Genomic DNA, 26067 nt, shown 5'->3' with positions numbered 1-26067 from the left:
TGTAACACTGCTACACACTACCTGCCTGTACTCTACAACAAGGCAGAACTCTAACACATCAGCTTCTGTGCAACCTAGCAATGCAGCATCCCTACACTCACTCAAGGAATGCATTACTCCCATAGACAGTCCATCCTTACAATATCCTGGCAAGACACTCCTGTGCAGCCTATCAGCACACTATCCTAGAGATGTACCACCTCTATACATGGCTTGGACTTACTTCTTGTCACAAACTTGCAGCCAAGGGGGGAGGTCACCAAGCCAAGCATCAATCTAGCAAAGCACCATCCTCACCTCACCTGCCTCTTCTTCCTCTGCTCCTTGTTACCTGGTTCCCCACAACCTGCCTTCGCTCACCTTGACAACATAGATGTGGTCAGGGTGGTGCTTGGATGGCATGAAGATCAGGAGCAGCCGCTCATAGAGCTGGATGCCAGTGAGCGATGTAACCCCCATGTACAGGAAGATGCCGAAGAGCACAGCCAGTGGGATCTGCCGCAGCATGTTCCCCATCACAATGGACAGACCTGCACAGACATAGATCAGGACATGGTGTGTCCCACGTCAGCCCCTCTGCAAGGCACCTTGGCTCCCATCCCTCTCCTGCCTCATCTCTGTCCTAGGGTGCAAGGGAAAGGAAGTTCAAGAGGGGTCTAGCTGGAAGGGTTGCAGGGTTGGATTGACCATGGCAGGGTTCCAAAGGCTGCCAGAGGAGAGCTCTGTGGAGGTGGGGGCTGTCCTACAGCAAGCAAGCAGAGCTCAGGCTGGCCTGTGAGGCAGGGATACTGCCAGGAGTGGTCATCCCTGACCTCCCCCCTCCTTCACCCGAGCAGAGGCTCACCAACAAGAGCAGCAATAAGCACTCCAGTCACACGCTGCTCCTTCACTTCCTCAATCTTGGGCTTCTCGCCTGGTGCAATAGCCTTGCTCATGACCGTCAGGGCATTGACGTGGGTGACAGAGCGCACCGTCGCTGCAGTCAGCCAAGGCAGCCCAAAGAGTGCGCAAAGCCCGCCCATAGTGCCAATAAGCAGTAGGTCTAGGTGGAAGCCAGAGCCTTTCAGCAGCTTTCTCTCCTTCTTGCTAACAATCAGCCTGGAAGGAAGAAGAGCTCAGGTCAGTGCCAAGCTCAGCCCAGTGCCCAGGAACAGCACTGCAGCAGGGGACAACATTCACTCCCTGGAGAGAGCACACAACATGGGGACAACAAGTAGATGGCTGAGGAGAGAAATGGTGGCTGTCAACCTCAGGTTAGAGGTTTCCTCCTGCACTTGGCTACGGTGCATCCCCACCACACTATGACAGGAGGGGAGCCAAGAGATGATGGCAGAACCCAAGAAGGTACTGGTGTCCTCAACATAAGAAGGACAGACCTGTTGGAGAAGTCCAGAGGAGGCCACAAGGATGATCAGGGGACTGGAGCACCTCCCATATGAAGGCAGGCTAAGGAAGTTGGGACTGCTCAGCCTGGAGAAGAGAAGGCTGCGTGGAGATCTCATAGCAGCCTTCCAGTATCTGAATGGGGCCTACAAGGATGCCAGAGAAGGACTATTCATCAGGGACTGTAGCTATAGGACAAGGGATAATGGGTTTAAATTTAAACAGGGGAAGTTCAGGTAAGATATAAGGACGAAGGTCTTTACTGTGAGGGTGGTGAGGCACTGGAATGGGTTGCCCAAAGAAGTGGTAAATGCTCCATCCCTGGCAGTGCCCAAGGCCAGGCTTGACAGAGCCTTTGGGTGACATGGTCTAGTGTGAGACATCCCTGACCACATCAGGGGAGTTGGAGCTAGATGATCTTATCCAACCCTAACCAGATGATCCTTTCCAAACATAACCAGTCTATGATTATATGAAATGGCCAGAATCCTGCTCTTGCTGTCCGACTGGGATGCCAAGTGCATCATCACACGAACAGCATGAGCACCCGTTCCAGCTTCACCTACCCTTGGGTTAGTGATGATTGGCACTGGTGGGGAGGTACTCACGTGGTGATCTGTGTCTCCATGAAGATAAGAATGAAGACCAGGAGGGCCGGGATGGCAGAGGCAAACATCATCCACATCGGAAAGGTCCCACTGCTGCCCATGGGGTGAATGAACCAGCCACGCTTGTGAGGAGATGTGACTGACAGGCCAGAGGGGACATTCAGCTTCTGGAGGTGTAGCCACAAAACCCAGCAGTTAGTCATCAATAGCCACATGCCCACAGCCTCACAAAGGACAGCCTTGATCGTCCTAGTCTTCCTGGTCTGAATGCCTCAGATGACAGGACAAACACCCTGACCCAAGCAAGACTTTCTCATGGATAATCCCCTTCAGTGAAAAAATCCCATGTGCCCTAACATAGGCCTGTTTCATTTCCTTTCAGCTACTGGAATTCCCTTCGGTTTTGTCCAAGAGACCAAGGAAGTATCTTCCCTCAGGAATAGCACTTCCATGTCAGTGGTTGCAGAACAGAGTAAAATGCTCTTTGACCTCTGCTTGCACAAGTCAAGTGTCCTGAACTTGCCTATCCTTCCCCGAGGTGGCTTTTCAGACTTTCCAAGGTTTTTCTGAGACATTTTTCAGTATTATTTTTGCAGCACGAGCCCCAGGAGCAGCCACATTCTCTGGAAATGACCCTACTCTGATCACATTCAGAGGGACTAACATGTTTGTGCTCCTATCAGAGATCACGCAGACCCCTAGGTGCATATCACCCTGACCCTGAGCTCACCAGCATTTGAACTCTCAGCTCTACAACGCTCTAAGGCAGTTCTTGCCATCTTCCTGCATGAGCACTGCAGGGAGAGTTTATGATTTGCATTTATGTTAATCAGCGTAAGTATGAATAATATTTCTGGAATGCTTGTACTGGAGCTAAGCTGTATAACTAAGTGCCATTTTCTCAGAAAGCTTTGTACATATGCTGAGTTAACACTGAAATGATATGCTTTTGATATTAACTGTAGAAGTCTAGAAGGGTATGAAAAGCATGTAACAAAGTACATGATTTTATTAACATCTGATAAAGCCAGATTTTTCATTGAAATTTAAACAAATAGAAATGCATTTGGATCCATTTAAGCCTTGGTCTGTCTGAAAAAAAAGCTTAAATGCTGAATAGGAACTACCTTTCACCCTCTGCCCAATGTCAGCTGAAAAAAATAACGAAACAAAAATAGATAATTACACATCTACTAAAAAAGGGGGGGGGGAAGAAAACCTGTAATGTGGGTCTGTTTGATAACATTTAAGTTTGTGCATAAACTGGGAAAAAATACCATTGTATTTGAGGCAAAGTAATAAAAATATTTAGTAGCCTATAGTCAAGAAGAGCACAAATATGCTAGAACATGTTATGACTAAAGAGGCAGGAAATACGAAGCTCCTGTTGCACAAGAGCAGGCCATGATGCCACAGGGATCACTGCTGGGCCACAGGAGTGGTTCTGAGGGTGGCACTGATGCCTCCTGCATGCACCATACCTGCGTGTATGTGTCAGTGATGGTGTAATCCACCAGCACCATGACCAGGATGGAGATAGGGATCCCAAAGTCTCCGATGATCCGCCGAGCCTGCAGAACAAACACCCTCGCTGGCAAAGGGAATGGGCTAGCTCTGTCCACCCACCCTGCTACAGGGAGCATGCAGCAAAGCAAAGCCCCAGATGGGGCCAAGCACCACTGCAAACCTGAGCACTGCTGCTGACCAGGCCAAGTGACCTCAGCCTTGACCCACATGGCTGCACATCCCACTGCTCACATAACACAGTCCTCCAGCTACTCGTATATGACTAATTGCTCCTGTGAGCCTATTTGGATGGTGCTCCAGGTGTTACACAAGCCCTGCATGTGCAAAGGGAATAAGCTGTAAGCTCTTCCTCCTATATTCTAGTTTAACAGACTTGTATCCAGTCCCAGAGGACTTTGCAGCAAATCTCACTCAACAAAGCTCACTGGAGCAGGACAATGCAGATACCATCACCAAATGCCAGCTCTGGTCTGGAGCCTACAGCAGGCTACCATCCCTTCTGCAGGGTATTTAAAGGAACTGATAGTGTTTATTTAGGGGATGGTCCAAATGCTCTGGAGACCAAAGGTCTGTAGCAAGAAGCATTATTTGTTGGGCACATCCCTTGTCCTTAACATCTGGGTCCCACAAACTTCTCACCTTTCCTCCTAAGAAACGGCTGTTCTTGAACTTGCGCATAAAGAAGGCAATGAAGAAGGTGCCTAGCATGAGGATGAGGGAGAGGAGAGCAGTGTTGGGCTGCATCCTGATTCCCAGTGACATCGCATCCGCAGAGAGCATGCTGGCATTCAGGCTACTCTGCACATTCGGTGGGTAGAACTTCAGCAGAGGATGTTCTGCAAACACCTAGGCAGGTGAGAAAAGCAGCAGGTGCTGTCACCACAAGGAGGGGCAGGGGGCACTGTCACTACTGGGGGCAGGGGGAAGTGGAGATGTCCTGCTCTGTGGAGAGGTGAGGGCAATAGATGGTGGGTGCAAACAATCCCAGCATCTGTCACCTTGCCTCGCAACCTACCCAGCTGGAGAGGGCTGGGGAGAGAAAAGTGGCCCCTCTTTAATGCCTCCTGCAGGAAAAGAAGGGGAGACAGACATTAGGGCTCATCCTGCCAGTCTCTGTGGTGGCACAGGGGCCAGCTGGGCTGGGGCATGAGAGGCCAACAAAGATCTGCTTTGCAGACTATCTAGGAAAGCTGTGGCTGAGCTGGCCCTTTTCCCCTGCCTCCTGTACGCTAAAGCAGCAGGTTCCTGAGGTATCGAGAGATGCAGCATCTCATCTCTCTGGGGAAGGTTCACCTTGTACAGTTTGTAGAAGGTCTCGTAGATAAAGATGAGGGAGATGAGGAAAGCAAAGATCTCCTGAGTGAAGGGCGAGATGTAGCGCACCAAGAAGCTTCCCTCAGCTGCCACAATAATGAAGATGAAGACGATGAGCCACAAACCGATCCACACTCTGCCTGTCAGATACTCAATGCCTTGTGTCTGGCAGAACTGAAATGGAAAGGGGAAGGAGTTACTCATGGCTCCTTAGGCTGCCTCGCATATCTGCTCCCCATTAAGATCAAAGATTCTTCCGATAAAAACATCTACATCTGCTCAGACATCCAGCACAGAGACAGTGAACTCAGGGCTGGAGTCACACGTAAAGTTGCAGACTTTGCAGTATCACCAGCCAGATCACACCAAGCAGGTCTTTACTGCTCCAGTCTTTGTAACAGTACCTCCTTCACTCTCTGATGAAGCCATCCCACACATGATGCTCCCCATGTCACCCATATGGAGGTGTCATTACTCAAACACAGTTCTCCACTGCTCTATGCACTCAAAAGCATAAGACTGTTCCCCACAAAGGAGAGCCTGAGCAGCCTGCTGGTCCCCCTGCATAAAAGCCATGTTAGCTGGTGCATGATCCCAGATGGTGCCCTTTTTACACATACAGGAGAAAAGCCCCCAAGCTGTCATCACAGAACAGACCATCTCCACTGCCTCTGCTCATCCACATACAGCAACACCAACTACTTTCACTACTTCCAGAACAAATCACATCCATCCTTTTGCAGCCCTCCTAGTACCACTACAGACAGTGCCCTTCCACAGGGCAGAGGTACACCATTGTACACAATGACTGAGCAAAGCAAAAGTAGTCAGTGAGAAGCACAGTCACAGGAGAGCAGAAAAATTCCCACTGCAATGGCATCATCAGCTCCAAACTCTTGATGCATCAAGGTGAAAATATAGCTGTAGGAAAAAACACGCTTTAAAAGCCCAAGCATCACCATCAGAAAAAAAGGAAAAGGATTAGACCCACTGCTTGGTAGTATGGTGACACAGGAATGGTTTTAACCATGAAGAGGTTATGCTACTTGAAAAAGAAACAGCCATCCTGGCTGCCAGGTTATCTCTGCACATGGGTAGAGGCTGTGAAATGGCCTTCAATAAAGGAAGCACCAACAATACTGTATTATGGACCAGTATTTTAGGATGCAGCTACAAGTGGCCATTGTGCCAGGCAGGCTGCAGCACAGGGCTGGGGGCTGATGCTCCCCTCACAGCAGTAGAGGAGTGTTGTTACCACTGTCACACCTCAAGATGGTCAGAGCACAGAATACAGCAACAAATCCCTGTGATGTGACATGCAAAGGGTTAGCAGAGCCAGAACCAGCCCTGGCTGAGGTGAGGGCAGCCTGAAAGGACCCAAGGAGTCCACACCATCGAAGACCCTTTAGAGAGCTGAGCAATGCCTGCTGCCCTCTCCAGCACAAGGGCAGAGCAAGCAAGTGCCAAGCACAGACACTGCCCCACGTGTACCTTGTAAAAAGCTTCTTCAAACACCAGCAGAGGCCCTGAGAAGCCAATGACCAGGAGCGGTTGAGCTCCAAGCAGGGAGAAGAGTATCCCTAAAACCGAGGTGGAGATTATCAGCTCAGAAACCCCCATGAGACCTTCAGTTTTCTCCCCTGGGAAAGAAAACAACATGTGAGTGTTAAAGCCTGGACAAAACCACTGTCACCACAGGCAGACAGGCTGCAGACACAGCTCCAGACAGAGGAGGCAGGTCTCTGTCCCATCAGTCAGAGGTCCCCTGCGTTGGGCAGGGAGCACAGAGGGAGCCTGGGGAGCCGAGGCTGGAGAGGCCAAGTGGCAGTGAGGGGTCAAGGCAGCAGCTGAGGCACAGCAGTGCTGCTCTCCCAGAGCAAGCAGCACTGAAGCCCACCCCAGCACAGCATCATACAGACACAGCCAGTGTCCCAGCGTGCAAAGAGCAGACCAGAAAGCAGGCCCATTACCTAAGAGTCCCCCGAAGGTGATGGCAGGAGAGAGAGCAGCAAAGTAGATGAAGAGAACGGCTGCGAGACACTGGCTGTGCAAGGCGTCTCTGATGTCACTGAGGTATTTGGGGTACCTGCGCTTTATGTCCCGAACCAGACCTCCAAAAAATATCCCAGTCCGCTTCAAAGGGTCGTCCTCAGCTTCCTCCTCTTCTTCCTCAGCTTTCACTTCACACAGCTCTGGAGGTACATGGAGGGTAGGGCTTGAGGAGGAGAATGCAGGTCTGCACTTTGGCTGTCCCTCTGCCCCATGCCCCCTGGAGAACTTCCTCCAGCAGTGTTGACCCCCTGCTGATGCACATCCCACTGCCTCCAGATGCACCCAACTGCCAGAGCTGCCCACAGCCACTGTCTTACATCCCCTTGCCCCCCTCCCCCCTGCCCACTGCAGGAGCCAGACCTGCTCACCCCTCTGCCAGGCTCTGTGAGGGGAGGGCCCACTGGGGCACGCAGGGCACTAGGCACAAACTCTTTTGCCTAAATGTGAGTGGAGAGACCTTTGGCTTCCTGGACAGCCCCCTCCTTCATGGATTTCTGCTCCCTCTCCTTCCTCTTCATCAGCAGCAACTTCTGGAAGGTGGCAATGGATTTGAGCAAGTCCTTCCCCTCCACCTCAGAGGGGGGGATGACAATGCTGCAGTCCAAGAACTCATTGATTGCATTGAGGAGGTCTTGACGGTCATCTGCCATGTATGCAGCCTCATGGAAGTGCTGGGAGGAGCAGGGAAAAAGAGAGAGGGAAAAAGCTCAGACCAAGACTGCACCCACCTACCTGCAGCCTGAAAATGCTTGCTCTGACCATACAGTAACATCCTGCTCCCTCAACACAACACTTGACTCACTACTGCCACTCTGTGACCCACATTCCTAAATCCCTCCTCCACATCTTTCTACTCAATGCCCCTCACGGAATCCCATGTCTTTCCTTTGTTTCCTATTCATCTTCTCCAGAGAAACTCCTTGCTCCTGCTTTTCTCCCCAATGCTCTTGCATGCTTCTGAAGCATCTCTGTCAGCTGCATGCTCTGCCAGACCACAGGGTGTCTCTCACTGGACCTCTCCATCAATCAAAATCAGATCTGTGCTTCCCAGGTATAGCCTGATGCCACTTATTCCCTAGGCCAGATACCACAGCTGGCCAGCTCTTGCCTCTGTTCACACCAAATTACTGTGGCTGCATCAGGCCAAGATCTTTACAAGTTCTGCATGCCATTGCTCTGTCCTGCAGGGCTCTTGTTCAGAGCCTAAGTCGGAGATGTACCAGAAGCCAGGCGCAACAGAAATTAAAGTTGTTCTCTGCCCCTGCAGCTCAAAATTAGAACTTTGCAATAGAATGACATCCTCCCAGCCTGGTGTTGGGTTTGTTTCGAGGGAGAAACTGGTGGAGCCCAAAAGCACCACAAATAAAGCACAAAAACCAGGATCTGAGCAGGGAGCATAAGAGATTCTTGGGAGTCTCCACATAGGAGAGGGAGGAAAAATAGAAGCCTACAGCATGAGGGAAGCCATGCAAGAAAAACCAAGCGTAAAAGGGGAGATATCCTAACAGCAAGGCCAAGACAACAAGGAAGTACTTCAAGGAGACCATGAGGAGACAGCAGATTGGCAGGGAGGCGCTGGCAAATGGATAGAAGTGCTGCATTGCCTCTGGAACGTGCCTGCAGAGAAGGGGCTGGAGGAAGATGAACAAGTGAACAGCCTGTAAAGCAGGTAGGGGACAGCTAAGGCCCCTGCAGCACAGACTCCCTGGAGCCACAGCTTCAAATTGTAAATGATATCATACTCTTCATGGCGCCAGCCACGGTGTAACCTTGCTACGGCCAGCCCCGGCTGCAGCAGCTGGCTCCCCCCTTCCAGCAACAGAGGAGCAGAGGCTCAAATGAGTGAGATCAGCCCACAAACACAGTGCTGAAGCTGGAATATGGCATTTCATGTCTTATGGCTACATCCATAGTCTGAGCTGAGCCCTGTGTAACTCCTGGGAAAGGATCTTTCAGCCAAGAGCCCCTGTTGCCTGAAACCCACCTGCTCTGAGTGGACATTTTTGTCCCCACTTCAGGAAGAGCTGGGCACTGGTGGCAGAACAGGCAGGCATTTAACTTGGTCATAGATACATGGCACTAAGCTAGAAGGACCCTGTGAACCTCTGATTTTCCTGTTCTGGATGAATACAGAAGATGCTGATTGTCTTTTCTTTGCCTCTAATTCCTTACTAGGACAATGAATTTCACTTTCCTGCCATCTAGCTAGATGGGGGACTTCTAGCAGTGCACACACTTCACAGAAAAGCCTTCCTGCCTCCTCATCTCTCCTTCTGCATGAATGTGCTTCTCTGCATGGATGCCCTAGCTACAGAGCAGCTAGAAACCTTCATCCAAACACCTGACAACAGTCCCCAGGCATTACTGGGTCTTTTTGTCAGAATGTCCTGGGCCAGGCATCATGGTCACAGTCTCCTCTCCTATGTTTGTGAAACATCAGCTGAACACAATTCCTCTAACCTTGAGCAGCCCTTTGCTCTTGGTTTTACATATAGCCCCTTTCTTCACCCAACCTAATACTCTCTGTCCCAGCCAAGTGCCTGTCCTACTCTTCCCCTCTTACTGCAGCATCCTACCTTGGTCAAGGCCAGCTGCTGTTAAAAATCCCAGGTGCTCACTTCTTCCTGCCCAAACTGTGCCTTTGCATAGCATCTCTCAGAGCTCTCATCCCAGGACTGACTTCGGAGGAGCTATCAAAGCTCCCTCACCTGTGCCAGCATCACTATCCATCAGCACCTCACCTTGTCGGACATAAGAGTTGATATTGAGCGGCCAATTTCATGGTAGTCCATGTTGGCCTGGCTCGGTCCCAGCAGCACAAAGATGAATCTGACAGGAATCGGGACCTCTAGGACAGATTCCAGGAAGACGGCCTCATTTAGTCGGACAAAGGCCATAGTTGGCTGCTCCAGGAACTGCACACAACCTACCAGGAGGCAATGTTTTGAGCAGAGTCAATAACTGGGGTGAGCTGTAGTGGGCTGCCTTTAACAGTGGAAATGGGGATTTTGGGGGTTCCCATGAGCCCTGCAGTCCTGTTTCCTCCAGACCACTGACACAGCAGTTTTCCCCATGACCACATTCCAAGGACTGCTCCAAGTCCCTTATTAATTGATGATTCCCAAGCAGTGCTATCTTCTTTAGCTTCCCAGTTAGCCCATTCTTAATCTCTTACAAACAGGTTCCACTTATACTATAAGGGTCTAATTTTAAATCAGAAGGCCACTGCCTTACAGAAGGAAGTCTCTTAGATGTTACTTTTATCAAACAAATTTCTAATCTCATTAAAAGAATGAAATCAGGTTTCCTTGACATGACCTATTTCCCATAAACCTCACTGCTTGGCAATAATTACATTCTTATCCTTTAGCTCTTTATTAATTGAATCCCATATTAGCTCTGCCATTATGTTGCCTGGGAAGGACGTCGGGTTAAACAACCTATAGGCACTGGATCACAGTCCTTCCCTTCTTGAGCTTACTGCTGTTTTTCCTGTATGTTCCCTGTATTCCTAGATTTTTTTTCCCTCAGATGGAAATGAGCCAGTTCTCTAGACTCATAGGTGCAAACTGCACAGCTTGTTTTACAATGTCCACATTCCATCAATGCTTGGCAGTCTCCTCAGTTCCTAACAGACTGGGAAGTACTCTCACATCCTCTGGCACACCAGTCGCCTCCTTCCCATGCCGAACACAAATGTTAATTGAATACTTGTATTTCTCTGGCATTATTACTGATCTTTCTGCCATCTACATCCAGCAAAGAGCCATGTTCTGTGTTAGACTGGCAAATCTGGGCCATCCAAGTGGCCAAGCAAATCCCAAAACACAGCCTTACCTCAGAAATAGCCAGTGTTTAGTTATCCGAGTATTCAAAGTGCATTTATGAAGCTGATTTGGCCTTGTTGTGGTTAAGCATCAGCTAGATTGAGCTGCCAAGCCTCTTTGCCTGAGCTTTTAATCTACTGGATAGGCGATGGCATTTACTTTGCTTGTAGTGTATCTGCATTTGCTGAGATGTTAATGCCAGAGAAGTGCTGAGAAGGACTATGCTTGTGGTCGAAGGCACCAAGCCCACTGATGCTTGAGCCTGCCCACTCACAGCCCTTTTGTACAGAGAAGTATCCCCTGGCAGCACTATAGCTGATACCCGAGACCTTGCCACCAGCCAGGCCCTGCTCCCAAAAACCCAAAGCTCCCTGGCACACACAGCCAGCAATCAATACTGCCTCTGGCAGGGCAGGGCACTGCTGCTGGTGAGGTGTGAAAAGGCCAGAGGGAGGGCAGCAATGGTCAGAGAACTGCAGGAGGCCTGACAGCCGCCACTGCCTGGCCAATGGTCCCTCTGGCATCACTTAGCCACTTCTAAGCTGCAAAATGGGATCTTATGGTGAGCTTTGTAGGACTTTCTCCTCTAAGTTGTACCCCAGCTCCCAGAAGCAGTGTCTATCAACCTCTTAATTTAGGAAAAGAACTACCCAGGCACCTGATGCATTTGCCACAGAGAAACAGAATGTGCACCATCACCAAAGGAGAGAGCATAAAAGGCTCTCTCCTCAGCTGAACTTTGAGAACATGTGCAACAAGATGACCAAATACCCCTCAGGAAGAAGGGCACAGACAGCTAGGACCAGGCCAGGATCTGCAGTAGTGGTGCACTCTTTTGGTGATGGGAGACTCTACATGCCACCTCTTACCCACAAGGACCACTGTGGCCTCTGCATCTTCAGGGATCTTTTCCATCAACTTCAGGTATTTACGGTGGCCCTCAGAGTTATGGAGATGTGGGGTTTTCTGCAGGGAAGAATACAGACAAGTAAGGATGACACCCCATGCCATAGTCTCCCCTACACAGCCCCACTGGTGTATCTGCAGCTGGGCTTGCCTTGGCTGCACGCCCGACACCCTGCTTCACAGCAAAGGCCACTCTCCAAGCACCAGGGCTGTTGCTGCCATTGCATGCTCAAGCAGACACTTACATATACTGTGAGGCCAAAATTAGGTCCCGAAATCATCATGCAACGACCTGATTTCCAGCGCTCCAGTGATCCAGAGGAGCACAGCCCTTACAAGTACAAGATTCCCCCATAAGGGGGCCCAGATATGGGCACCAAGGGCTGCCACCAGCCAACAGTTGTTCCCAGGGTGTGGAAAAAGAAGTACTAACCCCTGATGTCACCCTCACCTCCTTGCACTCGGTCTCACTGGCCTTGGGATCAGCCATCTCAATGCGCTCTTCCCCCATGAGGGGCACGCAAGTGTCAGTGTGGTTGTGGTGGTGGTTCCCCACGATGGAGTTCATACTGGAGCTGGAGTGGTTCCTCGGGAAGAATCCCTCTTTCTCATCATTGGGGTGGCTGAGGGGGAGAGTGGTGGCTATGAGGGGACCTGCTGCCGTTGCCACCTGGGGCTTGCAGGTAATCCCCAAGCCCTGGCACCCACCTGTGCTTCAGCAGCAGGGCACGCAGCACATTGGCTCTGTCTTCTGCTCTGATCTGGTCAGAGATGATCATGGTCTCCACCATGAGGTGGGCAATGCCAGGCAGAGTGGTCTGCTCCAGGTCAAGGAGGACAGCACCTGCCAGCAGGAGGGGAAGAGCCCTGTTCATAGCATGAAATGCTCCCCAACACACGCACACTCTGGGACACAGCTGTCCCACCAGGAGCCACATTTTGGTTGGAGTACAGATTCTTTCAGCTGAGAAATGCCCCAACTCCAGGTGTCCCATGTCCTCTGTGTAAACTCTTGTCTCAAGAGAACTCAAAAGCTCCAAGATGCACTGATAGCTCTGGTACACCCCTCTCATTTTGGTCTCCCACTCTGACCAAATTTGCCTTTTCATGCCAAAGATAGGTCCGAGATGTGCTGGCCCAGGCACAGCTGGGTGTTACAGCTGCCACGTGCCTGAGAGCAGCAAAGAAGAGCAAGGAACCAACACAGCACCCTTGGGCTAATGTAAACCCTGGCAACAAGGGTGTGGGATGGTTTGTCTCTACAGACTCTACATGGAGCTTGGATACAGACACAGTTGGCATGCCTCCAGTTAGTAACAGAAACTGTCCAGCAAAACCTGTCCAGAGCAAGAGAAAAACTCTAGCCTGCCATTCCTGACTCACCATGGGCAATTGTCTTCCTGAGCTCCAACAGGCTGCGGAAGGACAGTGAAGCCACATGGGGTTTCCCCCATCTTGCTGTGTCCTCCTCCACATCCTCCTCAAACTTGATCCAACGGGCTGTCTCTCTCCAGTGCATCTCTTGGTTCTTATCCACCACCAGCTCATTCAGCTCCACAAACACCTGTATGAATTACAGTGAGGACATGAGACTTCCCCTGATGCAGGCAGCTCTATCAGCAATTGGGGAGCTTCAGGTTTGTTCTCAGGTACCACTTAGTCTGAAGTGCTGCCTGAGAAAGCCTGCCTTGGTTAACCAGAGGCTTAGTGAACAGAAGCAGCCAGGACAGATATTCTTGGCAGTGCAGCAGAAGCTCTCATTAGCACATGGAACACCAGAAAGTTCCTAAGTCAGATGCCATGGGTAGAGGAAAGAGAATGATGCCATGCTGCATCCCTTTCTATCGAACTGTGACAGTTTTGTCCTCTGCCCATTTCTTGGTTTCCCCCAAAATTCCCAACACTTACCAGAGATGGCAACATTACTGTGCTGCCAACTTCTGCAGTAGCACTACCATTTCTGTGACTTTTTAATATCTTTCCTAAGGTCAAAGCTTTGTGATTTCAGAGAAGTCTCTGATTTTATTGAAAACAGTGATAATGATAAAAACATCATAATGGATAAGAGCTTGAAATGTCACCCCCAAGGTAATGTAAATAATTAATTATATTGAAACAACATTTATCATATCTTAAAATGCCTCTTTCTAGTCCTGATTTATGGCTTCAGGCCATAAATCCCAGGCAACTGTGGGAGGACAGCACATGGATACCTCATGGGGCTTTCTATCCAACTTTTTCTTCTTCTTCTTCTTTTTGACAGATGGAGTTGATGCTAATTTTTTGCTTGTCCTGGTGATCTGACTCCGAGATGGTTTTTTCATCAGATGCCTTCTCACACCAGGGTTATCTTCAAAACGGTGGCCTGAAGACATGGGAAAGGAAAAAAGACCACCAGTTTGTCTAGTGGAAAGACACTGCCTGGCAGGGAAATACATCCAAACCCATCCTTCTTTTATTAGCTTATGCTAGCAAATCCCTGGCAGCTGGAGCACTCACCATCATCCTCCAGACCTTTGAAGATCCTTCCTGCCTCATGTCTACTTTCAGCTCTTCCAGACGTCTGTGAGCTAATTCCTTTAAGAATAAGGCTTCCTCCCACGCTGCGCATACACTGGAGCATCATTGCAAAAGCTTTTATTCATGGTACCCAAGTAAGATGTGCATGAACCCACCTCATACTCCACCAACGAAGAACAACCTGAAGCTTTGTCTGCATAGCTCTGCACTCAGACAGAACAGGGCAAGCACCTGGCTGGAGCTCATTTCTCCCACTGGAGGAAGGCCCAGTGCTCAGCAAGCATAAAGGGCATTGAAGGGGAAGGATGTTTAGCTGCTTGTTTAGGAGACACATAGAAATATCAATGACTGTTTTATTTAATTGTGCAATGAGACTGTAGAATCACAGTGCAGACCAGGGCTGCATGGAGGCTGGGCTCCAGCTATTGCTGTTTCTAGATGATCCTCAGTGCCACTGTAATCCCCTCTGAAAGGTCTGTGTTACAGAGTTCAAATGGCTGAATCAAAGCCTCCTGAAGCCTCCAGGAGCGGCAGCTGGGGCTGCATTACAGCTCCCCACCAAGCTACCACTGCGGTTGCCTAGCTAGCACACATGAAAAGTTGGCCACAACCATGCCAGGCTTTTGCAATGCCAGTGAAACAGCACTTTGGCAACAACTTGCCATGGAGAGTAGTTTCCCTGGACTATCCAGTGTATCTTCCTTAGCACAGACAGCCCACAGGGATGGGGAAAGTCTCAGAGCCTGGTTCCAGGATGGACAGGCTCCCCAAGGCAGGTCATGGAGTCAGGGGTTTTGCTCAGCTTCAGTCCATCAAGGCTTGCTGGCCATGCTTCTAAGACAAAGACAAGGTCTTCTCCGTGGGGGACTAAGGGCAGCTCTCCATGGGCTGGGATGGATGTTAAGTCTCCATGTACTTTTCTGCACTTAGCTTCAAGACTGGAAGCACTCAGGACACAAGAGGTAGCAAAAAGCGCTGTGTTTGAAGGCCACATGGTCTCTTTTTTTATGCATCTCTGGTGTGGAAAGATGCACCCATCATCAGGCCAGGCATACCATGGCCATGCTCCTTGGAAATCTGGGTTGCCAAATTAAACATAAAATGAATCAATACTGAGCCTCCAGGCATTTTCCCCCATTGGCTGCCCTGCTGATGCATGTCCTGCTGACAGTTGGACTCCTCCCTGCTCCACTTACTGCACTGCAATGTCAATAGGAGCCAATAACTGCCTATCACTATGAACACTCCTGGGAGCTAGGCACATGTGGTGCTTCCTTGGACTTTTGCACAGATTTCTCAGCTAATGTGTGCATGGCAGCCAGTTCATCACACTTGGTGTAGGTTCATGCATAAAACAAAGTCCACCAGGCAGATGATCTTGGTATCTGGCACCTTTGCTCCAATCCCTGCAGCTTCTGATTCTCCCATGCAACCTAAGACTCATTCTTACCATGTCCCTGGAAGACCAGGGCCAGAGGATGCTCTGCCCAGCAAGACAGAGCACTCACCCAAAGCACAGTAAGCCTCCCCCATGGTGATGACAACCTGCCACACAGGACTCTTCAGCAACAGCCCTGGAATGCACACACAGGCGTTCAGTCTCAGCCGCCAAGTGGTTGGAGGACAGATAAAATAAAAGGAGCTAAGTTTCCTGCCAGCATCTCCAGTGACTCCCACACTCTGACAAGGACAGGAGCCAGAATGCTGCAGGCTCAGAACAAAGCGGTGAAGGCACACCTTCTGAGCTCTATGTAAGACTAAGGAGTGATGCACTTGTAGCTACTGAGATGACAGCTGGGGGGAAACAACTCATAGGAGCAGGGTGGACACATGGGCTTTATTTACTAAGAGGCCACTGGCTTTGGAAGTTCTAAAGGCTGCTACAGGCAAAGCAACCTTTCTGTGTCACATCAGATTGGTGCTTCCCCCAAACTGAAGTCAAGCTCAGGACAGGATCTTGGACTGAGACAAGAGGGCTATGTGACCAGGGCATAGGAGCTCTGCCCTCCTTGCTTGGAGCCAGACTCCCCAGGATGAGTTGAAGGAGTCAAGGACAGCTCTTCCTTCATGTGCTCTCCAGTGCTCCCCAGGAGCAGAGCATGAAACAGTGACAATATCTGAGGACACAGAGTGAGTCCTATGGTAACTACAACGAACTGGTACGCCACCTTCCCACACAGCATCTCTTCCAGAAGATCTTCTTGCCACCTTGGCTTCCAGTCAGATTTCTTGGGATGACCAAGTTCCTCTTCCATCAACTTACATCTGAAGATGACAAATACAACTTTGCACTTGTTAAAGTCTCTCCCAGAGTGCCTGTGATAGTTAGTCCAACTTGGCAGGCAATTTCTTTCAATTTGTGTGTAAGCTTATGCTTCCCTCCTTTCATTACCTTCTACTCAGAAGCAGGAAGTGCAGAAAGAAGCATCAGAGTATTTGTATCAGTATTAGAGAGCAACCTGCTATCACCGCATCACAAAAACGGTGCACACTTCCCATGTACCCCAATGCTAAAGTTATACCAAGAAAACAAAAAAAGATTGAAACTCAATTTCTTTGAATATTTAAAATCAGACTAAACAAAATCCTAATCAACATACAGTAAATCACAACACTGTGCTGGCTTCTGGAAGAAGCCCTGCCCTGCACAAAGCCCAGGTCTCTCCTGGGCTGATGCTGAGCTCAATGTGACAGGGACAGCTGGACCCCAGCTCATCCCTGCTGCCATCCAGGTCTCCCTGCCCAGCTCTCCCCATGCTCTGAGCACTAAAAGGAGTGCAAGGAGAGCAGCTCAGGTCCAACAAGGACTCACTCTGTTCAAAAGCTATTAAATACCTTCTGGATCTGAGTTGGTCCTGGAAGAGGTACTGCCATGCAGTAAGTAGGTGGGCAAATGGCACTGGCTGTACATAGGCTCCTCACAGAACTGACTCTGGTGTCTCTGCCACCTCTGTCTCCACCATATCTCTCTGCAGGATTCATCCACAGTGTGGATTCATTTTGCAGAAATAATTAAAGTGTTGACTGTACAGCACATCCTATTTCAAGCACCTGCAGTATTAGCTGTAGCAATCAACGAATGTGTTAACTGCTAGCAAGGCAAATTTACCCTCTTTGTAAGTGATACACATCACACCTTGCAGAAGCTATCTGCCCTTCTGCCTTCCCAAGAATAGCTATCCTTTCCCGTGTGAGACTGGGGCAATTTCTCACACTTCTAACATACAGCTTACTCAGCTCAGGACAGCTGAAGGAGTCAATCTGCTTCACTTTTCTATTTTGAACTTTGCTGCTACTACAATGTCTATCAATTCACAGTAACAAGTAGCAGATCCAGCCAGAAGCAAATCCCACTTGCGGCTCCCTGCAGAAGCACATAGGCAGACATTTCTTCCCCAAAGGGTTGTAAAGATGGGCCAGCTGAGAAACAGAGAACTGTGCTGGGACTGGGAGGCAGGGGAAGTTACATATTTTGCCTGACATCACAGAGAGATGCTGTGGCAGAGCCAGCTCAACCAAGGCATCCTGGCTCCCTGTTGCAAGCACTGTGCCTCCCCACTCCTGTGTGCAAAGCCAGTAAGCGAACTAGCTCTGGGACTGCATCACCTTCTCATGTGTGTTCCTAAAATCCCTTGAAAAATTAACACATGACCCAGGCCATGGAAAGGACATTTGGGCAACCACCACAAAGCTATGGCTACGAACCGTGTAACTCCCAAGGCGACAGACGAAGCCACCTTCAAACTGTGAGCTACCACCATCTGCCAAGGAAGGACACCCTGCGTGAGGTTGGAGAAAGGCTCTGGATTTTGCACAGTCCCTGCAACAGCTGAGATGCAGCTCTCCACAAGGGATGCATAGGTATGAAACAGATGCAGAGAACAGAAATGTTCTTCATTCTCGGGACTCCTATTCTCTCTTTCCCTGCTTTTCCCACTCATTTCCTTCCTCTTTTCCTGCTTCCAGGCACCCCAGCCAGCCTGCCATTAGCTAGTTTCACACCAAGCTTAAGCCTCTAACACAGGGATTAAATTATTTATTCCTTGGGCCATTAGGCTAAGGTGCAGAGGTGAGAACCTGATACCCAACTCTGCTGTTGGATCCACAGCTCAGCTCAAATTCCAGCAAACAGAGCACTGTCACCTTGTGCCACAGATAGAAGGGGAAACGTCTCTGTCCTTATACACACCTCAGAGCAGCTGCTTTTTCTCTAGCCACAGAACAGGCCACATCCTTATAAGCACAAACAGCGAGATGCAGCTGTCTCTGGAGCTGCTTGAGTGAAATACAGGGAAGCAACTCAGCACTCCGACACAGATCCGTACAAAGACCTCAGACAGATGCACAGACCCCAGGCAGACCCTCCAGTATCCCAGTCACACAGTGGGGAAGACCATATCTCCTCTAAACCAGGAGACCAACCTGACATGGGGAGGGTGCATAAAGCAAAACAGGGTGGGGGATGCACACTTTAGCTGGGGGCTCTGATCTACAGCTGCAACTGTGGGGTCACTGCTCCAGTACTTACAGGTGGGCTCCCCGCCTGGGTAGCCCAGATGATTTCTGATGGCCTCCCATAAATCATAGTCTTCAAAATTGAAGGCAAATTCATCCAAGTCTTCATAGCCAAGCGAGTTCCGAATATGGGTGCTTACTGCTACCTCCGGGCTGCTGCCCCCTTCTGATTCCTTCGCTGCCTCCTCTCTCTTTTGAAGGGTTGTCATTTTGTCCTTGTGAAGGTCAGGGGTCAGGCGCCATGAGCCACTTGCCTTCAGAGGAGGGGCTGGGGTAGCCAGGCTGATGCACGGAAAGCAGAAACTGCCCCCAGTGGGACTTCACCGCAGCCCTGGGGCCAGCCCCGGTGCCTTGCTTCCTTCCTCACAGGGCATGAAGGTACCGGCTGCAGCAGCCCCTGGGGACTGAGGAGGTCCCAGGAAAGCTGGCTCCACCCAGGGGTGCTGCTGTGGGGTCTGTCCCACCAGTTCCTCAGGAGCAGGGTCCTTGCTGTGCCACAGGGTCTCTTGCCAGATGCCCAGGGACGCTGTGGTCCAGGGACAGCCAGGCTGTGTGTGCAGCACCGCTTCTCTCCCTCGCTCCCCTCCGGTGTCTCCCTCCCTCTCCAGCCTGCAGAACAACCTATTGAATTCTCCATGTCCTGGGGCCCGGAGCGTGCATTTCCATGACGTCTCTTCTGTCTGCCCTCACTCCGTGCACAGGGGCAGTCCCCCTCCGAGGCGCTTCAGAGGGGGCAGCTGCTGCTCCTCCAAGAGAGCAGAGCAGAGGGAAGGCTCCTCACCTCAGGTTTTCTGCGATGCCAGAGCTAGTGTGTCACACAGAGGGCTGATCACAGGGAAAGTGTGTCAGAACAGGAGAGAGCTGGGTCTTGGGGAAATGCAGGGAGCCCTGAACCAGAGAGGGCAGTGGGGTGGGTGGAGGAACAAGCATTTCTGGGATGGGTGTGAGCAGAGGTGCATGGGGCACTGTGGCTGTTACAAAGCTGACAGACAGGAGCCAGGGCTGCAGAAACAGAGGCTGGGGGACAGGGAATTGAGGAACAGCTCCTACGGCAAGTTGAAGACCTGCCTGGAGCTACTAGGGAAGAGGGCAAAGTAGGGAAAAACAAAGGGCACATGCACTTGTAAGGTAAGGAGCATTGCAAATCCTCACTTTTCATGCCATCCAAGTCAGCAGATGCCAGCATCTGGGCCTCAGCCTCATCCGTGGGGACGCGCTGGTATGCTGCGCTCTCCAGCGTGGTCATGCTGCCAATGCACATCCTCTCCTTCAAGTCATAGGTAACCCGTTGTCCACTCGCCACCTGGCCCCAGGGCTTGCGCTTCTCCCACCCGCGAGACAAGCGTTCCCGAGGCCCTTGGAGGCTGTAGGAACGAAAGAGACTGATGGTAGCAAACAGGGTGAATGAGGATGGGCAATAGCCCCATAGAGGTTAAGGTCTCTGCTCAGCTCTGACTAGCAAATCCCTGAGAAGGAGCCAGAAGTCACCTATCCCAAAACCTAAAGGTTGCACCTTCTGCTCCTCCTCTCCTCCATCACAGAGTGGGATCAGCTTGTGGTAAGTACTGGGGACCCATCCCTGAGCCAATGCCTAACATTTTCCCAACTTGGCCAAGCCCTCAGGCTTCCCAGCTTGCAGGTCAGCACAATAGCTCAAGTAAGCCCAAAGGAGGGGTACACTAGGCTTGCAGCCTAGTGCCTCCAAATCCATACCATGAGAATCCCACAGACCCAAGGAGGTAGGAGGAGTCACACCGAGTAACTGACCACTGAAGAGCAACTACGCTGTTCACAGCTGCTCTCCCTCAGGGCCCTATGTCCCCTCTGGCTCAGCAGGCAACTTCAGGCTGGGCACAGCCACTACCCTCAGGGACAGTCTGCGGAGCTACCCTGACCCAAGGAGAGTGGCAGGGAGCTCGGAACCGCTCACCTACCTGCGGAGGGAGGCAGGGCCTTTGTCCTGCAGCAAGTCAGTGAAGCACGGCACAGGAGACAGGATGCCACACTCCTCCTCTACATGGAACTGTGTGGGGGCCACAGCGCTGACAGACTCCTCCTCATCACTGCCAATGGTGAACTGCAGAGACAATGGTCCTGACAGCAACAGCCTGGGCAGGCAGCCTTCACCCCAGTGCCTGCCACACAGATCCTCCCCATGTCCCCACCTTCTAGAATGGGCCATACTGACTTCTCCCACTTGCCCCATATCATGGGACTGGCCATGTTGCACCCTCCCATATCCTATACACCCTCAGAACAGATACACTGACCTTTTCCCATCTATCTTACACCCCAAAATGGTGACGAACAACCTCCCCAGCATCCATCCCAAACAATGGCTCATTTACCACTGTCCTCATCTCTGCTAGGCAGGGACAAAACCATTCTTCTCACAATATTGAGCAGCTACAGCCTCTTCCCCTTGAGCAGCACAATCCTCCGACCATGTGCCCTGGCACTCTCTCCACCTCCCCCACCTCTGAGCCCCATCCAGATAGGGATGCCATAGCCTTGCCTTTGGTTTGCTTGAGGGCTCCAGCTTAGGGGGTGTGTCCTTCCCACGAGCTTCACCCTCAGACTCTGCAGAGATCTCTTTCTCCTGGGCCTCTTCTGCCTCAGATTCTCCTTCTTCCTCTTCTTCTTCTTCCTCTTCTTCCTCCTCTTCTCCCCCCTCCTCATCCTCTTCCTGGATGGTGGGGGTGACTTCTGAGGGGGGTACTGAGGTTTTCTTCTTTTTTCTCCTCCTTTTTTTCCTCCTGCTGGTGTGGGGGGGCCTCTTTTGGAACTTGAGGGCAGAAGGGAGGTGAGTGGAAAGGGGATGATGGATGTGGTGCGAGGTTTGGCGGTGGACTGAGAGAGAAAAAGAGAGTCAGGGGCAGGAAGAGGCTGGGAGGAACCTGCCAGGCGCCCCTCCAGGAAACAGCATGGTCTGGAGATCAAGGGCCAGGAAGGGCAAGGAGAGCCACCAGCCCGTAGGGACATAGCAAAGCTCTTCCAATGATGCAGCAGGCTATGACCAGCCTGGGGTGGCTGGGGAGGCAGCTCTTGTGCAGTGCCAAAACACCCCAGCACAGCTCTACTGCCCTGGGGAAAGCAGGACCCCTCTCCTAGTGTTGCCAAAACCCATTTGCATGGCTATGCAGAGCTACGGTGACCTGCCAGAGGCACCATGCCCTTCCCAAACATGTTTCTTACATTCTCAAACAAGCATGATTTAGGCCCTTTACAGATATTCTAGAGTCATGGCTTAGAGTTGGTCTTAGTGTTAGATTTATGGTTGGACTCAGTGATCTTAAACATCTTTTCCAACCTAAATGATTCTATAATTTCTTTCCTGAATAGTGTTTTTTGAGTTAAATAGATGCACTTCATTTATCCCTCAGGCTTTGACAGCATGTCCCTCCTGCATACCCACAGGAACCACAGACCAAACCTTTTAGTGCAGATGCAACCTATGTCCACTCTCAGGTACCATGAGGGCTTCTGTCTACCAGCCTCTGAAAAGCAGGTTCAATTAAGAGGCTGTCTTTTAAGAACCAGGGTAAAAAACAGGGCAGAAAGATTTTTCTTTAAACGAATCTACAAGGAGAAATTCATACAGACTTGACCTGAGTGTTATGGGAATTACAGAATGAGGAGAAATTAATGGCATCTCTGAGCCTTCGCTCAAAACCAACAATAAGACACCAGGCAGAGAACAGCGTAAGCACAGCATCTCCCTGTGAGAGACAAAAGCCATTTCTGCCAGGTCTACCTGCAGGCATAAAGGCTCCCAGAGCCTGCAGGATGCACATATACTAGGGCTGAACCCAGAGCAGCTGAAAACATGGGGGGCACCAGCCACTTGGCAAAGGGGTGTTGCTCAGCAGCTCTTCCTGAGGAATTGTTTCCAGTCTGTTTTGAGTTGGTTCCTTCCCCGCTTTCCTGTGACATGGCAGCAGAATCTGTTTATAGTGAAAACTACCTTCAAAGGGCATTTTCAATGGAAACTGTAACCTTCTCCCTGGGAGAGCCAGGCAGGTTCATTGTTCTGCTGTCATGTTTCCTTTCCTTTGGTTTCTCAATTTTTTTCTCCCTTGCTTCCCCCCTTGGGAACAACAGGGATATTTCACACACATCCCTGGTTCAGCAGGAGAGGCTTATGGAAAGAGGTTGGGCTCTTTATAAACACTTTTTCTTCCAAAATGTTCTTTACTTTGACTTAACTAGATGCACCCTATTCATTCTCAGGTTTTGGCAGAAGGACCTTTGTCTCCCACCACCGTGCTCATGTAGCACTGCTCTGCATGCCACAGATAGGTCTGGCATGAATTTCTAATGTAAGAAGGAGCAAGGAAGGCCCTAACTGTACACACGTTCCCCCTTCTACAGCACAAAGCTGCTGGTGAGGTGAACAAGCCAGAAAAGAAAGATGGGTTGACATCAGCCTGAGACAGAAATACTTAATTATTGGATCAGAAGGAAACCAAAGCATTGGGCTGCAGGGAAAGGCAGTGATGGTAAGTGCCTGATCTGAGGCAGAAGAGGGGAACACTGGTCTTCACCCCTGCAGTCAGGCTTCCTCGTGTCAACTGATCACATCTCCACAGAGTTGACCTCAAGGTGGGAAAAATATATCCCTCCCAAACACAAAAGGCTTCATGCCTCCCTCTTCTTCCTCCCTGTCCTCCTGCAACTCCTATGTGTCCAGCCCCTGCCCTCCTTCCCTGCATTGCCTGCCTGTAAGGAAAGTTGCAGCCAAATCAGTGTCCTAGATGTTTGATTGCACTTCTCAGTGAAACTGATACAAGAGATATGAAAAAGTAATTTGGATAGTGAGCTCAGAAGAAAGATACTGTATATTAGGAATTCCTGGCTTTGAATAGGGCAGGAAGTATTTGTAAACCCAGAGAGCATTCACCTCCATGGGCGTGTATGTTATCTTTTAAACTCTAATAACCCAACCAGATCTTCCAGCTTTATAAATAAGAACTGCATAAAACTTCTGATAACCAGATTGACATAATAACATAACAGGGGTACATCAGGAGCTCAGAGGAAAACAAGCTTGGCTCTGACAAAGGAAGGACTGTTCCATCTAGAAGAAAAAATTCCCAAACAGTACAAACCTCTAGTCAAATTTTCAAAGAAGCTTCTGCCATGCATGCTCAAGCCAACCCACACACCTGTGCATACAGGCAGAGATTCTGAGCAGGTACATCCTATAGGCACAGGACAGGTATTCATTGCACAGCAAAGCTATTAGCACCTTGCAGCCATGTGCATGAGTGACTGTGTACTCAGGTGGAAAGTGCTATTTGAATGGACCCTCTGTAGAGAAATGACACAAGCAGGAAGTAGCAGCTGGGGTGCACTACAGTGATTTTTACCAGCAAACTTACAACAGCCATTGAAAAAGAGGGGCCAATCAGAAAATAGCATGGTGATGTGCTTGGAACATAATGTTCCTGACACTGTACCCCATCAAAGATAAGCTGGAAAATAAGCAGTATAACTCTGTGGAGAGCAAGAGTGAGAAACTCTCCCAACCAGCGCTACTTGTCTGCAGCACCAGCAGGCTGCTGCACTGGGGCCTCCTCTTCCTGCCCTTCACTGCTGTTACTACAAACTAACGTGACCCACCAACTACAGGCAATAGCTTATAGCCACTCTTGTGGGTACACTCTCATTTTACAGCCAAAATGAGTTTGGGCAGACTGGTTGGCTTCATCATGGAAGGGAAGTTAGAGGAATAAACATGTTGAACAGAGGAGTTCAGGTGAGGTAGCTACAGCATTTCAAATTCACACCCCATTTTTATTTTGCAGTCCTTTGAGCAGATAAACCTGACGGTTTCATGGCTGCTATTTAGAAATACACAGGCATGTCTGACTGGAGCCATCTGCCTTCAGAATGGGGAGGACAGCCTGGCTTCTGGCCATATTTGGATGTTTCTTTGAAGCCATATGGAAGAAAAATAGTTTCAAACTGGAAATTTCAATGTGGGGGAAGTAGCTGCAAAGATCCCCAATGCCAGGTCAGTGAATACCCTGGGCTAAGCTATGCTACAGCATGGCCTGGGCAGTAGCTATACCTGTAAGAACAGGTGAACAGGGAAAAAACTGGGAAGAGGCCACAGACACTGGTGCTAAACTAGGTGTATGTGGCACTTTGGGAATGCTCTGAAGGGAGGAAATGAATAGCAGGCTAACACAATCTGCAGGATGCCAGCATGAGGCTGCAGAGCACATCGGGCTGAGCAAGGGTTGGTGGCAAGGGTGGAAGCACAACAGTTCAAACCTACATACATTCAAAATCTCTCTCACTGTAGCTGCGTCTCTGCTTCTCCAGATTGCTCGATGCTGACTTGCTTATCAGGTCCCCAAATCTCTCGATTGACAAAGTCTTATCCAAGTCCTCATCGTCCTCGGCACCAGGAGAGGCCTTCCCTGCACGATCTCTGCCCTGCACAGAAATCGCCAGACAAGAATCAAACACTGCAGAACCCTAAAGCCCTCTGGATCCTCCTGCCCTGCAAACAGTGCTGGGCTTGCTGAGAAGCAACAGGCTCCACACAACAGGGCTGGGGCAAAGTTTCTCCCTTAGAGGCACAGCTCTGCTTAAAACCAAGAGCCAGAACAGATCAGCAATCCTCCAAACCACACTCTGCTGAGATACCTTAGTGGTCTTCCACTCCTCCCCTGAGTGGCAGGTATCAAAGGACAATGTTAGTGCCTGTCTTTCCTACTGAAGGAGATGCATAGCTTTTGTTTAGCTGGGGTTTCTCTTTCCTCACATCTAACTACTGCCCTCTGGCCTTCCCTTTGCCCAGTCTGTCATGCCTCCCTGTCTTAGACCTCTTCATATTTCCCCCTGGAAAACAGCATCCCTGCTCTGGTGAGCTGCCCTTGGGTCAGTGACCACCATGTGCCTTTCCACCATTTCTCTTCATTCCTAGGGCCTCCCTTTCCTCAGGCTTCCTGACTGTTTTCCTCTTGTTTCAGGCTACGGGAACTTCTCTGCTTTTTGCTGGTGGAGATGCTCCAAGGAGAACATCGCCAAGTGACCCGTCTTTTCGATCTCACGAGCAGCTGCAGCTGGTAAAATTTTCTGTCAATATAGCTGAAATGCCAGTGTGGAGCTGTTGTGGACTCCCGTGTTTCCATGGAAACAGGAGGAGGCCCAACTGTGACAAATCTGTGCTGGGAGGAAAGAGGGAGCAAGGCAGCTTTAGCCAAGTTGTGACTCTCCTCACATCCCCCAGCTGTGCCCCTGAGTGGCTTTGTATCTGTGGGTGAGACTGCTTCTCCTCTCACCTTAGCATGGGTGTCCCAAGCCCAGCCTACATGGGAAGAGTCTAACTGCAAGCTGTCCAGCTCCTCCTGCTGCTTGCCTACCCCACCCAATGGCGTGTGGAGGCAAAAGGACCCCACAGA

The 26067-nt window shown here is 50.3% G+C and overlaps 1 protein-coding gene across 2 annotated transcripts in view; it reads right to left on the bottom strand.

Moving 5' to 3' along the window:
* Positions 1 to 26067, bottom strand: part of SLC4A3 (solute carrier family 4 member 3) — a 33668-nt gene that overhangs the window by 2765 nt on the left and 4836 nt on the right. Inside the window, exons 3-21 of one of the 2 annotated variants that reach the window (XM_034061718.1) lie at positions 24940 to 25096; positions 21168 to 21502; positions 20587 to 20729; positions 19805 to 20016; positions 13831 to 13982; positions 13001 to 13181; positions 12326 to 12461; positions 12069 to 12240; positions 11581 to 11677; positions 9626 to 9810; positions 7342 to 7555; positions 6803 to 7024; positions 6324 to 6472; positions 4812 to 5006; positions 4158 to 4364; positions 3473 to 3562; positions 1992 to 2158; positions 845 to 1098; positions 361 to 530 (exon numbers count right to left, since the gene is read on the bottom strand). In XM_034061718.1, the coding sequence (XP_033917609.1) occupies positions 361 to 530; positions 845 to 1098; positions 1992 to 2158; positions 3473 to 3562; positions 4158 to 4364; positions 4812 to 5006; positions 6324 to 6472; positions 6803 to 7024; positions 7342 to 7555; positions 9626 to 9810; positions 11581 to 11677; positions 12069 to 12240; positions 12326 to 12461; positions 13001 to 13181; positions 13831 to 13982; positions 19805 to 20016; positions 20587 to 20729; positions 21168 to 21502; positions 24940 to 25096 (3438 nt within the window). Of the gene's footprint in view, positions 1 to 360; positions 531 to 844; positions 1099 to 1991; positions 2159 to 3472; positions 3563 to 4157; positions 4365 to 4811; positions 5007 to 6323; positions 6473 to 6802; positions 7025 to 7341; positions 7556 to 9625; positions 9811 to 11580; positions 11678 to 12068; positions 12241 to 12325; positions 12462 to 13000; positions 13182 to 13830; positions 13983 to 18665; positions 18862 to 19804; positions 20017 to 20586; positions 20730 to 21167; positions 21503 to 24939; positions 25097 to 26067 lie in introns of those variants that run through there. The other variant, XM_031053090.2, reaches the window with a different exon arrangement.

This window comes from Melopsittacus undulatus, chromosome 4, assembly GCF_012275295.1.
Source record: "Melopsittacus undulatus isolate bMelUnd1 chromosome 4, bMelUnd1.mat.Z, whole genome shotgun sequence".
Classification (NCBI taxonomy): Eukaryota; Metazoa; Chordata; class Aves; order Psittaciformes; family Psittaculidae; genus Melopsittacus; species Melopsittacus undulatus.
The sequence above is the reverse complement of the archived record's forward strand: the minus strand, read 5'-3'. Positions and strand labels throughout refer to the sequence as shown.